Source organism: Symsagittifera roscoffensis, chromosome 5 (assembly GCF_963678635.1).
Source record: "Symsagittifera roscoffensis chromosome 5, txSymRosc1.1, whole genome shotgun sequence".
Taxonomy (NCBI): Eukaryota; Metazoa; Xenacoelomorpha; order Acoela; family Convolutidae; genus Symsagittifera; species Symsagittifera roscoffensis.
Genome location: NC_087066.1, coordinates 21443350 through 21461255, shown reverse-complemented (window position 1 = coordinate 21461255; position 17906 = coordinate 21443350). Strand labels below are relative to the sequence as shown.

Sequence of the window (17906 nt, the reverse complement as noted above, 5' to 3'; positions counted from 1 at the left end):
CATTTTAGGGGTCTTTTCGGTTATAACCCCCGCCACCTTAAATGATGAAAAGTCGAAATTAAAATTTTTGTTGCAAAATTGATCAATATTACTAACACGAGCTGGCTATTAACTTGGCGCAGGTCGAAACGAACTGTTGTCATCTAACTTAGCCTCAAAAAAGTCTCTTTCTCTTTTTTGACGTTTTCTTCTCGTAAATATCATAAAATTGAGTCCAAATGAGTTCTGAATGACCTTTTAATTCTCCTTTTTGCAGTTTTATAAATTCATTCGAGGCCAAATGGATATAAACCTTGCGTTTTACTGTAATATTGATCATAATTTTGCAATAAAAAGTATAATTTTCCTTTTTCAAAATTAAATTGGGCTATAAACGAAAAGACCCCATTTTAAAGCTTAAATGAAATATTTTACGAGCAGCAACAGATCAGAAAACTTTTAACGAAAGAAAACAAGACAAGAGTTATCAGCTCTGAAGTTTACGGCGGCCCTTTAAACAATAATAGTTCCGACCATTAAAAAAAATAATAGTTGCGACCATTAGAAAAATGGAGAGGAACTTTGTATTCGGGTGTGCTTTAGTTGTTTTCTTTTTTTTTAGTTTCGTTTTCCACGCAAAATCAGGTCGTACAAATGATTATGGGAATGGGAGTGATATATCATGTCAAACCGTTTCAGTCGTGATTCGAATGACTTTAAAATTTTTCTGAGAAGTTGTCGCAGTATTGAGAAAAACATGTTTAAAATTTTTGATTTTAGTCTAAAATTGAGCAAATTATTCGAGTAAGCAGGCTTACAATAGTTTATTTTTGCTTAATTCAGGCCGTAAAAATTTAGTTTTTTTTCAATTAAAAATGTTATTGGTGTGTTTTAGCGCCATTTGCAAAACAAAAACTTCAAAAAATTAAAGTTTTTTTGGAACTTTTTCTACAATTTTTGCTTATTTTATTATGACTGTCGAATATTCATAAGACCAAATTTTTCGTTCAGATCTTTTTGTCACACCACGCCGAAAAAAATGACCCTAATTTGAAAAAAAAGTTCTGTTTTTTTTTTAGATTTTGGTCGGAACATTCTGTGCTACTTGCACAGTAACCAGCTAACCCAGTTTTCAAAATTTCACACCAAGAATTAAAATTTAGATCAAGGATTTTTTGCAAAGATGAACAGTGGAATCAAAAGTTTTGAAAGTTTAGGAGGTCCACAGTGAATTTTATGAGGTCCATGATGAATTTTCAAAAAAAAAACATTTTTTGATCAACCAAAATGATTTTTCCGAGCTCACCCATAACACTTCGAAAACCTATTTTTTAATGAATATTCTAAAAACAAACAAGTCAAAACGACGTTTTTTGGCACTTTTGACCAAGAAATGTCGTTTTGTCGACAAGCGCTTCCCCTCAAAATTAATACAATGGTCCTTAGAAAACTTTTAGGGAGGTTCATCTAGAGGTTGATTTTTTTGGTAGTGAGGTGTTCGGGCCAAAATGAGAAGTCGCCCACTCTCCCTCTCCCCACTCTCTACTCTTTTGAATAAATTGGTTAAAATTTTGATTAAAAAATGTAAATAATGAGTTAGTGCTTCTTTTCATCCAAATATTTGGATCCATTAACTCATTTCAATGCAAGTTTCTGAGCTGGATTAAATCGCCCAGACGCTAGGCACCAATAGAAAATTGGAACTTTTGCGCGAACTAATTAACCCGAAATTGCATTTTTAAAACCCAAATAACGCTAAAAAAACTGTCACAGTAACAAAAGTTTGAGCGCAGAATGGCAAAAGTCTTCAGAATGTTGGGGAAAAGTTCTGTAAAAAATGATTGTTTGAAAAGACGAAATCTGTCTAGAGAAAAAACCAGGAGCTTCTTCAGATGTTCGAACCCCTCGCCACTCAAAGGGTCTACCCTTTGGAGCTATTTTCACACCAGCGAAAAAGCCCTAGATCCGCCCCGAGAAACAAGAGTTTGTATAAAAGCAAAACAATGTTAATTGTTTTTAATCATAAAAAAATATCAAAAAGAAAATATTCTGGAAAATTCAATTATTTTCAGACTTTAACAAATCGTCTTTAAATGATTTTTAAGTACAATGTTATTCATTTCACATCTAATAACATATCAATTGAACCAAATAGCTTGCCTCTTTTTAGTGTGGTCTGTGAGGTGGATTTAATCACCGTTGACGCTCGATAAAGGTTTCAATGAATGAAATGATTTTTAAAAAAAATTATAAGGGCACGAAAATCGTTCAAATTTTGTTAAAAAACGCTGATAAAACGTCAGCTATAAAACCGAAATTTGTGAAAATGAGCAAAATTATTCTGTCAAGTCAGAAAAGTTGACGGTCAGAAAAGTCTAAAAATGAATTTTATTAAGATCGACATTTTAGAAAATTAAAATCATCAAATCTACAAAAAAAATAGAAGAAAAAACTGGGAAGTGAAAAACCTGAAAAAAAAATTTCAATTAGAAAAAAATCTGAAAAACGAACCCCTGGTAAAGAGGGTTGAAGAGTACTTTGTTATAACTAAGATATTAGACACAACTTTATGCTGAATACTTTGAGCTATAAAAATTTTAAAAAACTGCTTGTTTTTTTTATTTGTGAATAAAGCTATTTATTGTTTTTTCTCCGCAATTTTTTTAAACTCAATTTCTCTTTTTTTCCCCAGAAACAATAGTGATCGGAAAGTTTTGCGCCACTTTCACAGCAGTTGCGTGCTCTTTTTTGGCTTCTTTGTTTGTTGTTTGTTGTGTTGTGACGCTTCAGAGGAGTCAGGAAATATCTTATTTTGAATTTCAAAATTAAGCCAACCAATCCGAGCGTGGCGACGAAACTGCCCCTCCTGCTGCTGCTGCTGTTGGACATGGGGGCGAGGTTGGGGGAGGAGAGACGTCTGCCTGCTGTACTGGGTACTAGGAGGGTCTGGTTCGAGAGGAGTCCCGTGGGGGTAGTGGTGCCCCCATTTAGTTCACCTTTGCTGCCATGTTTAGTGTCCACGCAACGACTTCCTCTCCTGGAAATAGTTTTTGAAAATTTATTTTTTCTTAAACAATTAAAAATTACTTTTTTTTTGCGTTCAAACCATTTTGTAAATCTAATACGTTGACAATTTGGGCCCATTTGCAGTTTTTAAGAACTAAGGAAATCGATTTTGTCTTTCACCAGGAAATATTATAAAAAGGTCTTTTGCTTGTCTTTTCATGATTCTGATAGTTTTTGAAACTTATAAATTATCTTGTAGAAAAGATCAAAATTTTTCAAACATTTAATATTAGCTTGAGCATTTTTTTTTTTCAATTTTACTAATTCATGAGTTGCACAATATAGAATCTATAATCTACATAAAATGAAAAGAATATCCATAGAATAACTAACATCTGGACTTCAATTGCTACAATATTTTTAAACAGGTTTTTATTGTCCGGATGAATAACTTTCTATTTGATGTAGGCATTGAACGGCGGCATTAGTCCATCCAATCAACCTGGTTAAGTAGGATGCTAAGTGTCGCGAAGTTTAGTTTTTCCCCCTTAAAATCGATACTTGAGATTTTTTGAAAACTGGACTGGTTGTATCTTGTTTGTTTAATGCATTGTACTGCTGGATTTCCTGATCTAGTGCTGAAGACAGTTTGTTTTTTTGCCACTTTTACAAGATAATTCGTTAAAGTTAAAGTCTAGAACCTGCACATCAGTTGAGCAGAAAGTTTTGAGAGCGTCTGAACCAAAAGTAGATCATTTTTATTCAAAATATGCAAGTTTGAAAAAATTGATGATCAAATATGACCGTAGAAAGTAATTCAACCAGACTGAGTTGATACAAATAAAAAACAGACAATATACTTTTCTTTTTTCTTTTTTTTTCAGACAAGTACCAGAAAAATTTGGAGAAAAGTCATGATGAAAACTGTTGTCTTACGAGTGCTCAGAACCTTTTGTTTTACTACAATCACTATTTGAGAAAAAATTACCGCTCATAAAATTGTCTGTTTATCGCTATTTAACCCAGACATGAATTAGTAAACCGAAGAACATGCATATCTAATCATTGAACACAAACCGGTTAATTAAAATAATCCAAATTTTTCCTTGATTCTGGTTTGAAGTTTTGCGCCGACCAAAACTGTCTCTAACTTAAAAAACTTGGAAATATCGCGAGAAAACAGATGTAATTTGAGTTCGTTCAACTGTCCGGTATCTCAATTGAAAAACGATCAATCTGACTATCAGAGATTTTTCAAACTCATTGCTGGTTGAAATAGCAGCGTTAATTTCAGCAGCGTTGAATTCACTCTATTTTTAAATTTTTCAAATACCAGAACGGAATTTTTCTTGCAGAGTTTTGTCCCACAGAAATTCTTCCCTGGTCAGAAACTTTGGGCTAATTGAGACTTTAGATTACATGTATTTAATCAGAATAACTGCCCTTGATGCAAAAACTCTGGATGGCGATTAGTCAGTACTCTGCAGTTCAAAAAGATATTGATTTCGCGATTTAATGCTTTGAGCAGATATCTACCGATCAAAATGTGGCTACTTTTTAAAGCTACCTTTTCCCTGACCGTCGCATTCGAAAAGCCTCCCTCGCCTTCAACGACCCTAAAGTTCCAGACAAAAAATGTTAAAAGAATGCAATTGAGGGAAAAAATGAAAATGAAAACCTGTGCAGAAAAAGAGTGAAATTGAGTGTAGAAGCAAATAACCGACTAAAATTTGAAATGATTGTGAACTAATAAAAAATAGCACATAAAAATACATCAAAAATTGTTTAAATTAAGTTGTTTGACTAAAATGGATTATAATAATTTCAGTTAGATCATATTTCAAAAAAAATGTTAAAAAAACTTGAAATATTCTATCATAATAAACAAAAATTGAAACTGATTACTTAGAACAAAAATATTTTTAACCCCCCTCTTTAGATTGATTACAAGCGATAATTTTTGAAAAAATAGAGAAAACGACAAAATTTCAAAAGAATTGATGTTTATCGATGAAAATCCGGCCAGGGAAATCCTTAAAAGCGCAACTGAAAACATCCAAGATTATTGCAAAAAATACTGCTTTCAAACCCCGACAATTTGGTTAGGGAATGGAACAAGCAAATTAGACCATCAGAAAGTAACTCAATTTAGACCATCAGAAAGCAGCTGATAGTAGACGATAACTTGCGTGCTTGAAAAATGTTTACCGGCTTAAATTAAATTTTGACTGAGTAAACACTAGTTGTCAACCCATAAAGCAATTATTCAATGTCAGAGTTGTATCGTAAAACTCGCAACAAAAGACAACTCGCAATAGTTTCACCGACGCAGTCGCTCGAAGTTCTCGCGAGCTTGCCAACAGAGGGTATGACTTCATATGAACTTGGAGCCGGTTATCGCCGCGAAGCGCCCACCCTCGACCTCAGGGGCGGATTAAGGAAGGGGGCGGGGGAGGGGGGCCGACGCCCCTTTCCCTCATGGATTCGACCCCCTGCCGACCCTAAGGGTCCCACCTTTGGTACTTTTTAAGAAATCCATTTTTGGCCGACCGACCCTAAAACTTTTCTAAAGGCGCCTTTGGCGCCAAAATAGGATCTTATACACTAAACGGCCCAAAATTATCATTTCTACATCTCTTGAACTGAAATTAAGGTGAATTTGATTGGCTAATTAGCCAGCAAGTTCCATCGACATTTTTTGCCATTTCAAATGAAATAACTTTGCCATTTCAAGCAGATAAAATTATTAGCCGAAACGACACAAAAAAAATGAATTTTTGTTTTGTCAAGCCATTTTTTGAAGTTTTTCTTGTCTGGGCAAGGTTTCACAAGAAACTCAAAATTAATTTGATTATTTTACAAAGTTCCATCTATTCCGAAATTTCGGCTAATAATTTTATCTGCTGGAAAGGTTGATCGGAATCCCTGACCGTCTAACTTGAATTTGATTGGCTAAAATTACCCAATCAAATTCGATCGCATAATTTCCAGCTTACGATGTAGAAAATTTGATTTTGGGCCGTTATGTGCATAAGACCCCCAAAATATACTAATTTTGAGGGGGGAGCGCGAGCCAAATGAACGCGATTTTTTGGTCAACATTTTCCAAAAAGTGCATAAGAACGCTTTTTTTGGACTATTTTTTCAAAATTTTGCCTGCGGCGCAGAAAATTTGCCCAAAACAGGCACCAAAACGTGCTTAGGGAGAGCTCGAAAAATCAATTCGGTCGACATAAAAAAAATAAAAGGTCGATAAAATTTTCGAACAATTTCGAATTTTTTTTTGAAATTCCCCCCCCCCCCCCTCGAGAAAATCCTAAATCCGCCCCTTCTCGACCTTAAATCGAAGTTCTGAAGTGAAAAATAATTTTTCAAATTTTGCGAGTTGTCGTTTTCCTTAATTTTTGCGAATTGTCTTTTTTAACGCGTTGTCTTTTGTTGCGAGTTGTAGCGTAATCGTATTGAATAATTTTATGCATTTGAAAATAGGTCTACATGTTCGATCTAAGTTTTAAAAAAATAATATACAAAAAAAGGATCAGTTCTGCTACAATATACTCTTTTTGTTTTTGTGTAACTTCAACCTATGCGAAAAATTTGTTAGCCCATTTTTTATTGTCTAAAATCACAAATAATTATTGTCTAAAATCAGTTATTTTACGGTCATCTAATTTGCTTGTCGTCTATTTTCCTAGCCCCTTACCCTCCCACAATTTTTATCAAAATTGATCTCAGCTAAATTGTTTTTCGATTGTGAAATCGAAGAGTCAACATCTATTCACTGGTAATAAACTTTTAAGCTGAAAAACTATTACAAAGATTGCCAAAATGGATTTGAATAAAAGTATGCTAACCCAAGAATAACATCCGTCACGTTTTCGAAAGTTGAAACATCAAGATTAACAACAAGAGCAAACATGTAATTTTTAAAATCATTCATCTAATTTTTTGACCAGTCGGATTAAAACTAGTTTGAATAACAAGTATGCGACCCCAAGCATATATACTCCGTCACCTTTCCGAAAGTCGAAACATCAATCTTTAACAACTACAACAAACATGTAATCAAAATGTTCGGTACTTTTGGCATATAACGTTTTTTAATCATTCAATTATCTAATTTTTCTACCATTCGGATTAATACTCGTTAGTGTTTTGGCTCACCTGCTGCTGTAGTTACTATTTAACTGTCTGTTGGACAGAAGTGCTTGACTTCCCCGTCTTCAAAAAACGCAACAAATTAATTGACTAAATAAAATAGCCCAGATAAGCTATTTTAAAAATGGCAAAAGTTAATTTAGAATGGCTGGGCTGCTTGCTTTTCGAGCCCTGGATTAGGAGTTTTTTCTGGCAAACTCGTCAAATTGTTTTTATTGTCAATTATGAAGGAACAACACACCAAAATATAAAAAATGTTTATTCAATTTTTGTTTCATTATTTTTTCTCGCAAGAACCTTTGATGTCTGAAATAGGCAGCGCCGTTAATGTATACAGGGACCGTTTGAAGGTTTTTGGAGATGAGTTTTCAAAAAATTGATGAAAATCAATTTTTTTTTTCATTTATTTCATTTCCTCTTTGAAAAAAAAAACAAATAGAAAACGCCGTCGTTTTTGGAGGATTTCGGGATCTACTTAACAATTGCCCTCCCCCCTTTGGTATATACTTAAGAATTGCCACCCCTATTAATAAAAGCAGTAAATTAGCAATGAGCTTTCTATTGAGAATTAGAAATTTGCTGCATTCTGATTGGTCGAAAATGCGTCATTTTAATCTACTTAACAATTGCCCCCCCCCCTTTCTTGAAAAAAAGGGGGGTCAATTGTTAGGTAGATCCGGATTTTGAAACAAAATGCATTTCTTCGACGTGGACTTCTAGACAAAAAAATTTCACCTATAAAAGTTTTTTTTGAATCGGTCGGTAAAATGAGGGTAAAAAAATAATGCAAAGCTTCCTTACGGCGGTGAGAGAGTCGCATCCCTGAAAAAAAGCACTCCCCTCCCCCACCCCACCCTAATCCTCTTTCGAATGCAGAAATAATTTAATGAGTACCTTGAGTCGGAGTTGCACCCATACTTTTGTGCTTTTTTCAAGTACGCGTTTTCCTTTGCCTCTTCGATTATCTGAGCAGTCGGCAAAGAGTACCTTCTGGCCGAACTCACTGGCACTTCCAGACTGCACTCCGTTTTGGGTCTCTTGTTGCGGTCTACTAATTTGTCGCTCTCATTGATCGAAGCCTGCTTCTCTAGCCGACCGTGTTTTTTAACAGATGCACAGGAAGTGGAGTTCTGCTTCTTGGGATTTCGGTTCATTGGAGGACGGGATTCTTGCACTGTTTTTGATTTCACGGGAGGCATGTTTTTGCCGAATTTTGGTACTTTTTGATTTGGAAGTTCAGAAGATTACCACGCCTAATAAAAGCAGTGATTTCAAATATAAAAACAAGCAGGCGATAAAGATTCAAAGATTGAACTTTTTTGAAGACTGAACTACAAAAATGGTAAAATTCGGGTGAAACTTTATAACTGTTGTTTTCTGTAGAGTTTTGTTTTGATTGCTTATTGATTTCAAATTACAACAAAGAGTTTTGCTTTTTGAAATTGTTTCAATTATTTTTTTTTTGCAATATCGCACCAAAGAATTTTGTTGTGATCATTAGCAAAAAAATGTCCCTGAAACACTCTGATATTTTATGCAAATCTCGAGGTAATTTTCTCGAGTAGCGAGAGTTAATAGCTTTCAACTATTTTGCTAGATTGGGAAATGGTCTCCCAGTTGATGCAAAGTATTAACAGGCGTATTGGGAAAATTAAAGTGAAAATCGTGGTAGCGATTATTCTAATAGAAGCAATAGCGAACCAAAGCGGTTTCAGAAATAAAGTGAGGATTAGAAAAATTGGTCATATTAGCAGAGAGAGGCAATTTTGCGGTTGTTAATAAAAAGACTAGGTAAAAATAATCTCAACGAAGTATGAAGCTAGACATCAGAGCAAATTATGTTTTGATCAAATGCAGATTATTTGAGGAACGCTTATCAAGTTAAAGGGTTTTGGTTCTAAAAATATATTATAATCTTTTGATGAGAATTTTTGAGATCAAAACTCAGATAAATTTTCTTGGAAATTAGACCCCTTGGAAATGAGGGTAATAATAGGGATTATGTGAACAGCTTACCCCTAAACTAAGGATACGATGACCCCCTACAGATAAAAGGCAAAAGAAAGCAAGCAGTTAGTGAACAAGCGAAAAGCTGAGCTCTGATTGGCTGAAAAAAGAATGCAATGCCTTTAACCAAGTGACGATCTACCTCCTAAATTGTTCTAAAAGGAGATCGCTCGCTAACTCGGGCCTTTTATGATAGCTTTTATTTCTTGTTTTCTTGAGCAAAAGGTTTTGAAAAACTGGAACTTTTTTTTCTCGCTTCCGCAAATGGACTCCCGGGTTGAGTTGTTCGACTTATGTTTCGACCGAATTCGATCAAACATATTGATGTTTTCCAACCCCAATTCTGTAGTCGAAAACAGCCCATTCGATCGAACACAATTTTGAATCATAGTCGAAAAAATGGTCGAAACATAGTCGAACACGATTTCGATTCATGGTCGAACACCAAGTTGAATGCAAATTCGAACACAAAGTATGGTCAAAACATAGTCGCGGACAAAGTCGAACACAAAGTGTGGTCAAAACATTGTCAAAAAATAAGTCGATATTAATGCGTGGCCGAAACATGGAGCACAAAATGTGGCCGAAGCTTGATCGAACACAGTTTTGAAACAAAGTCGAACTTAAAAATTGGACCAAAGATGATCTTAGACTAAAGTCCGAGAAGCGATGTTCAGATTTATTCAGATGTTCAGAAGCGATTTCAGATTTTTCACACAGCCAAATTGAAAAACCTGAATAACCAAAAGGGAAGTTTAAACTAGGTCAGAACAAAAAAGCAACTTATTTTGTTGTTGTTGGTGAAAAACACCAAGGTTGATCAATTTTTGAATTGCATACATCATATAGATGGAGTTGAAGCGTAGCACGCTGGGGTGGAACACAGTCAAAGCTTTTTTTTACTTCTGTCGAGTCGGTCGAAACGTAACCAGTTTGGGTTGAGTCGGTCGAAACATAGCTAGTTTGGGTCGAATTGGTCGAAACATAGCCAGTTTGCGTCGAGTCGGTCAAAACATAGCTTTTTTTTTTGAGTCAATCGAAACATAAGTCGAACACCCTCGACCGGGCTGCAAACTGGGCAAGATTAGTAAGGTTTCTAAAGTTTTCAAAATTGCTGTTGTTGCATATTATTTCTGTTCTAGCGAAGCGATACAAAAACATGTCAACCCAGTGCCAAAAATAAAAGGTTGGTGCCTTAAGCTTTTTTGACAGTATGTCAAAAATTGAATTCCGTGAGTTTCTGAAAAATAGAAAATTTCATTTTTTACTGTAGCCAAGGAATCTGTCCTTTTCGCGCCTGGTGACGCGAAATGGACAGATTCCTTGGCTACAGTAAGTAATGAAGTTTTCAATTTTTTAGAAGCTCACGGAATTCAATTTTTGACTTACTGTCAAAAAAAGCTTGCAAAGAACCTAGTGATTGTTTACAGTAGTTTTGATAAACTTGGTGATACAAATTATTTTTGCAGTGTAGCGAAAAAAGCGTATATGCATCAGAAAATAAAACTGACGCAGTATTGCAAATGGCGCAGAGACAATTCAGCCACAGACAATTCAGCCGATTTAAAATACAGACAAAAAAACTCAGACAATTCAGCCAAAGACAATTCGGCCAATTTAGATTAAAGAGACAAGATAAAAGGGAACAATAAAACTTTTCTAATTTGATTAGAGTCAGAAGGCTTTCAACAGTTTACCAAAGAAATGTAAAACATCAAATAACAAATTTCGAAGAAAAACAAACTTGCTATGCATAAAGTTTTACGAAATATGTACATTGAAGGTACACAGTTTTAAATACTTCTGTATATGGTATCGATTGTAGTTTTTTGCGTTTTGAACGAGTTTATCATTTGCTTCAGGAATTTCGTCGACGCTCTCAAGGTTTTTTGGTTATGGCATTGTTTCCAAAGCTTGCTGCCTGATTCGGTTTATACTTCGAAGGGATGTTGAGTAACTCGGTATTGTGGGCGCTGCATAAAGAGGCAGGTCAATTTGGGCGTTGAAAACAATCTGTCGGGGAGCGTTACCGGTGTTTGCGGCTTTTTCTCGAACTTCATTAGCAAATTTCTTGGCTTGAATTTTTGAGGGGCTCGGTAAATGAGCGTGCTCGGTTTTTAAGGTAAATTCTTGCTGTTCGTCCAAATAACCCACTGCTCTACAATTTCCAAATGTACATTGCCATTTAATGAGCCCGTTCTTAAGTTGGTTTTTTTCACGGTATCTATAATCGTCGAGACAAAGATGTTTTTTTCCGCGTTCAGATATTACGAATTCCATTTAACGTCAACTTTTGCTAAATGTGAATGAATGAGAATGATTCGGATACTAATCAACCAGTTGTTCAAGCTACTTGATAATGAAAATTAATCAATGTTAAGTGTGTCAATGGACCATTTAACTGCAAAAAGTAGGCGCTAAACGCGGTACTGGTTTCTGGTTGGTCAATATTTTAATCGCAATTAGTTTATCTTTCAAAAAAGTTTAAGTATAAAATTAGTTTCAATCAACTACCCAAATTACCTGATAGGCGGTTGCACCCTCCCCCGCCTAAGGCATGATAAGAATATCAGCGTAACTGTGTGGCCAGTACGTGGTAGGGGTGGTCAGCCCTTTAACTGATATCCTTTTTGACCGCCTGTATATTCCCTATTTCGGGTCTGCTTTCGTGTAAATTGGTTAACTTTTAAGTATTGCGCAGTTTTTTGTAGAGTTCGATTTTTGCTTAACTATTATTCCAAAATTGGAAACATAATGAGTTGTATAAAGTTTTATTATGCTTAGGCATTTTTGGTTCTGTTAATTTTAATTGTTTTATGTGCATTTGAAAGGAATTACTTATAAGTCGTCTAATGAAAGCTTTGATGTTTTGCCGCATGTGAAAAGTTTTTGCGCGCACGTTTTAAAACTTTAAAACTGTCTGAATAGTCTTTGGCCGAATTGTCTCACTCATTTTGACTGAATTGTCTGAATTTGAAATTGGCTGAATTGTCTGTGGCCGAATTGTCTGAACGCGATTGCAAATATCGAGGGTAGCGCAGATGCCGTGGGTGCAGTGAGGGGAACAATACTTTTTTTCTCAATTCTCAGAAAATAGTTTCAGATGGCATATAAAACTTTGATTTTGCCAAATATAGGTAGCAATTGTGTAATGTGCTTGCTAAGAGTTTTTTTTTCTTCATTTTTTCCGGAATTATTTTTGAACAAATTTTTGAAAACTAAATTTTCAGATTGGCGCTTTATTGGAGTATAAGATTGCCGCATTAAAAAATTTGAGGAGAGCGCAAAAGTTTGGCTACACTGAGGGAGGCAATCGTTTAAAAATTAAGTGATCATAGAACAGCATTTTCGACTGACTCGGAAAAAATTCACATACGGTTAACCCTAGGTAGAAATGAAAACGTGATTTTTTATTGATTTTTTTATTAACTGATAACTCTTCATTTAAAACCTAAAAAACGCTGCTGGTGAGATTTGTTTTTGAAGAAAAGCTCACTAAACAATTTGCCTAAATAAAACTAACAAAAATTTTTCAATTGGCGCTATATATTACAATTTTCAGCATCTAAAACTGTTTTGCAACACTGAATGGTACGATAATAAAAGTTTCAGACAATATTGGAATAATACTTTGGATTGACTTTAAAAACTCACTAATTATCAAACGTTAGCTGTAACTGAAGAAGAACTCGTTATGATTAGTTATAATACACTGATTGACGCATGATCTCAAAACTGCGAGCTGATTGTTTTTTGACAATGTCAATAAGTCAAAGCTAGCTTGTGACAAAATATGGCTTCTGTCAAATATAAGGATTGATAAAAGTATATTTTTCAAAAAAAAAAATTCTAAAAAACGTTGATGGTGCAATTTAATTCAAATGAGCAAACAAAAACCCTTCAAAAACATTGAAAAAAATGCTAAGTTACCACATTACTTTCCAAGCTTTAAAAATAATGCAGACTCCGTGAATATAATGAGGGGTACAATGTTTTCATTAGTAATACAAATGTTTTTTGCATTACAGGTTTCATTTTATGCTATTTATAATTTGAAGTTTTGATAAATATACTATGTTTTGAAAGATATTGCCAATTAAAGCAAAATATCTTAAGATAACAATTTCTGTTTTAAAGTTTAACAAACATAGAAAGAAGCAAATTAAAGGCATTTTACTTTTTGGGATGGGTTACACAATCAGTACAGTGCTTATATGATTTTTCCGGACAAGTTTCAAGCAATTTTTATGGGGGGGACAATGATTAACAAAAGCCATTAAAAGCCATGATTAAGCGAAAAGCATGAAAAACCTAGAAGCTTTTTTCAACCCAAGAATTGGATGAATTTCAACTTAAGGTCTTTATTCAGGCGAAGTTCAATTGTTCAGACAAATTTTCCCTTAGTTTTGAGCGTAGAGCAGCGCGGCGCTAGTCATGGAGGCGCAGGGCAGCGCAGAGTGAGCCAAGGTACGGCAAGGCAAGGCAAGGCAAAGCATGGCAAGGCAAGGATAATTAGGGCAGCTTAAGGTAGAGAATGGTATGGCAAAGCAGGGCGGCGCAGAGCAAGGAGGGTCAGCGTAAGGCAAAGATTGGCAGGGCAGTGTAAGACAGAGCAGCGTGAGACAAAGCAGGGGAGAGCAGAGCAAGGAGGGGCAGCCTAAGACAAGGAGGGACAAGTCAGCGCACGGCGAGGCAGCGCACGGCGAGGCAACGTACGGCAAGGCAGGGCAGCACAAGGCAAGGTAGGGCAGCACGAGGCAAGTATGGGCAGCACGAGGCAAGTATGGGTAGGTCAGCGTGAAGCAGGGCAGCTTAAGGCAGAGCTGGACGTTGCACAGCAGAGAGTGGCAGCGTAAGGCAGGGCAGGGCAGCTCAAATCAGGAGACAGCGCAAGGTAATGCAGAGCAAGGCAAAGCAGAGTAAGGAGGGTCAGCGTAAGGCAAAGATTGGCAGGGCAGCGTAAGGCAGAGCAGCGTGAGGCAAAGCAGAGGAAAGCAGAGCAAGGAGGGTCAGCGTAGGACAAGGAGGGACAAGTCAGCGCACGGCGAGGCAGCGTAAGGCAGGGTAAGGAAGGCAGGCAACGTACGGCAAGGCAGGGCAGCTCAAGGCAAGGTAGGGCAGCACGAGGCAAGTATGGGCAGCACAGCACGAGGCAAGTATGGGCAGGTCAGCGTAAAGCAGGGCAGCTTAAGGCAGAGCTGGACATTGCACAGCAGGGAGTGGCAGCGTAAGGCAGGGCAGGGCAGCTCAAATCAGGAGACAGCGCAAGGTAAGGCAGAGCAGGGCAAAGTAGAGCAAGGACGGTCAGCGTAAGGCTAAGATTGGCAGGAGAGCGTAAGGCGGAGCCAAACATTGCACAGCAGGGAGTGGCAGCGTAAGGCAGGGCAGGGCAGCTCAAATCAGGAGACAGCGCAAGGTAAGGCAGAGCAGGGCAAAGTAGAGCAAGGACCGTCAACGTAAGGCAAAGATTGGCAGGAGAGCGTAAAGCAGAGCCAAACATTGCACAGCAGGGAGTGGCAGCGTAAGGCAGGGCAGGGCAGCTCACATCGGGACAGAGCGCAAGGTAAGGCAGAGCGGGGCAAAGTAGAGCAAAAAGGGTCAGCGTAAGGCAAAGATTGGCAGGGCAGCGTAAGGCAGAGCAGCGTGAGGCAAAGCATGGGAGAACAGAGGAAGGAGGGGAAGCGTAAGGCCAGGAGGGACAAGTCAGCTCACGGCGACGCAGCGCAAGGCGAGGCAGCCTAAGGCAGGGCAAGGAAGGCAAGCAACGTACGGCAAGGCAGGGCAGCACAAGGCAAGGAAGGGCAGGGCAGGGCAGTGTAAAGCAGAGCGGCTTAAAGCAGAGCGGCTTAAAGCAGAGCGGGACATCGCACAGCAGGGAGTGGCAGCGTAAGGCAGGGCAGGGCAAGCTCGAATCAGGACACAGCGCAAGGTAAGGCAGGTCAGGGTAGTGCAAGACAAGGCGGAGCAGGGCAGCGCAAGGTAAGGCAGAGCCAAACAAAAAAGGGCAGAGCAAGGAGGGCGGAGAGTGCAGGGCAAGAAGGGACAAGGGAAGGTAGGACTGGAATGCTAGGTTAGCTTTAAATTCAGATGACTGGACGAATTTCAATTTAGAGTTTTTGTGTCGATCCATGTCAGGTGTCTTAACGTATTGTTATTTAAATTTTGAGAATCATTATTTTGGTTACATTTCAACTTATGATTGTAAAAACCAAAAAAACCAAAATCATTGGTTGCATGCTAAAGGCAGCGTATTTTAGGTTGCAACTCTACTGCTAATTTGAAACTTCTAACTTTTTGTATTTATGAAGATTTTGACAATTTTCTGTAGCTGATAGTTTAGAGGATTTGAATTTTTTTCTTACGAATGCTTTAAAACTTCGTAAAAATTGGTAAAAATTCAATAGCATGCAAAAGAGATTTTTCACGTCACAACTTCATTTTTAAAAATCAACCTTCAAGAAGCTCAAGGCTTCTTACATTTGGTCAATTTCACGAATCTGTTAGAAAATTGTAGAAAATTAGATAAAAGGTCAAAACAAAAAAGGATTTTTGTGCCCATATTCAAATTTTGATGGGGTTGAGATTCCAGTGAAAAAACAATTTCATGCAGAAGCGCTTAGCTTAAAAGATATTGAATTTTATTGAAAGTTCTATAATTTTATAAAAATTCAAAACTGTACCTGTAATTTAACAGATTTGAGGTTCAGGTTTTTACCTACAGGCCAAAACTTGGCTTTCTAGACAATTGTGATTTACAAGATAAGATATCAACGACTGAACAAATCCTTTTTTTTGTGAAACTTGAAAAGAAGTTTGTTTATTTTAATTTGCTTTGATTATTACTGCTGAAGTGCGACGGAAAACACGTGACATGTGGAATGTAACCTTATTTGTATACATATAAATTTTCCGTTAATGATGCATCAAAATTTTTTGTATTTTTTAGTTCAGAAAAAAAGAACAGTTTTGATTTACTCTTCCTGACAGCGAGAAAACATAGATAAACACCTAGATAAGTAAATTTTGAGTCATATGGCACCATCCTCTAGAGTCATATGTCTAAGGAAAATCAACGATGAGTTGATAAAACTATATTTGGTTGACAGGATAAATTTAACTTTTCTTTCTTTCTCTTATTTATCAAAAAATGAAAAACTTTCAAGCGTTATTGCTCCATCGCTTGCTTGAAAAAACTTGGTATCGATTCTGATATTTGTCTTGAAACAAATCCAGCTTTAAGAAAGCAAAGAATCAACAAATTTTTGTTTTTCTATCACTATGGTTTTAAGAACTTTCAATTTTTTCCCGATCGATTCATGCTTCGAAACAACTTAGAAATTTATTAGTCATAAGCTTGCTAAGCTATAGTAGTCACGCTAGCAAAAATCAGAAGATTCATTGCTTGAACGACAACCTTTTTTAAACTATTATTCCTGTCAACCATTTTAAGTTGTGAAAAACAACAAAACTGTGAAAAACAACAAAGTTTTGAATATGTTGCTTAAAAAACTTTTTTCGATGCAATTCACGGTACAATGTTTTAAAATCTCAAACTGTGTCTTGCTTAGAAAAGTTTCAGGATATGAAATAAGTTTAAGTTGTCATAGTTTCAATGCTTAAAACCCTTGATCAGAACAAGTGTTTTTGCAATTGAATTAATGGAAACGGGCTTGCTAGTCTTTTTTTAATTCTTCCCCCTCGTAATTTGATTTTCAAAAATGTGGAATGTAACCTTATTTGTACACATATAAGTAAACCGTTAATGATGCATCAAAATTTTTTGTATTTTTTAGTTCAGAAAAAAAGAAAGTTTTGATTTACTCTTCCTGGCAGCGAGAAAACATAGATAAACACCTAGATAAGTAAATTTTGAGTCATATGGCACCATCCTCTAGAGTCATATGCCTAAGGAAAACCAACGATGAGTTGATAAAACTATATTTGGTATAAAACTATCAACGATGAGTTGATAAAACTATACAGGATAAATTTAACTTTTCTTTCTTTCTGTTATTTATCAAAAATTGAAAAACTTTCAAGAGTTATTGCTCCATCGCTTGCTTGAAAAAACTTGGTATCGATTCTGATATTTGTCTTGAAACAAATCCAGCTTTAAGAAAGCAAAGAATAAACAAATTTTTGTTTTTCTATCACTAGGGTTTTAAGAACTTTCAATTTTTTCCCGATCGATTCATGCTTCGAAACAACTTAGAAATTTATTAGTCATAAGCTTGCTAAGCTATAGTAGTCACGCTAGCAAAAATCAGAAGATTCACTGCTTGAACGACAGCCTTTTTTAAACTATTTTTCCTGTCAACCATTTTAAGTTGTGAAAAACAACAAAACTGTGAAAAACAACAAAACTTTGAATATGTTGCTTAAAAAACTTTTTTCGATGCAATTCACGGTACAATTTCTTTAAATCTCAAACTGTGTCTTGCTTAGAAAAGTTTCAGGATATGAAAAAAGTTTAAGTTGTCATGGTTTCAATGCTTAAAAACCTTGATCAGAACAAGTATTTTTGCAATTGAATTAATGGAAACGGTATTTGCTAGTCTTTTTTTAAGTCTTCCCCCTCGTAATTTGATTTTCAAAAATTGTCTCAGTTTTTTTAGTTTTTCCAATTTTTATATCAATTTTCGGATCGCACAATGCAAAACTGATGAAAACCATTTTTGCGTTTTTGTAACTATAACAAATGAGTAGTTTTCTAAATTAATTCCGCCACCCTTTATCAAAAAAGAAACAGCCGGAAA

The 17906-nt window shown here is 36.2% G+C and overlaps 1 protein-coding gene across 1 annotated transcript in view; it reads right to left on the bottom strand.

Moving 5' to 3' along the window:
- LOC134846647 (uncharacterized) overlaps positions 1 to 9167 on the bottom strand; it is a 29000-nt gene extending 19833 nt beyond the window's left edge. The window contains exons 1-3 of the mRNA XM_063864032.1: positions 8038 to 9167; positions 7150 to 7206; positions 2815 to 3016 (exon numbers count right to left, since the gene is read on the bottom strand). Of these exons, the coding sequence (XP_063720102.1) occupies positions 2815 to 3016; positions 7150 to 7206; positions 8038 to 8342 (564 nt within the window). The 5' untranslated portion in view covers positions 8343 to 9167. The remainder of the gene's footprint in view (positions 1 to 2814; positions 3017 to 7149; positions 7207 to 8037) is intronic.
- Positions 9168 to 17906: the final 8739 nt, after the last annotated feature.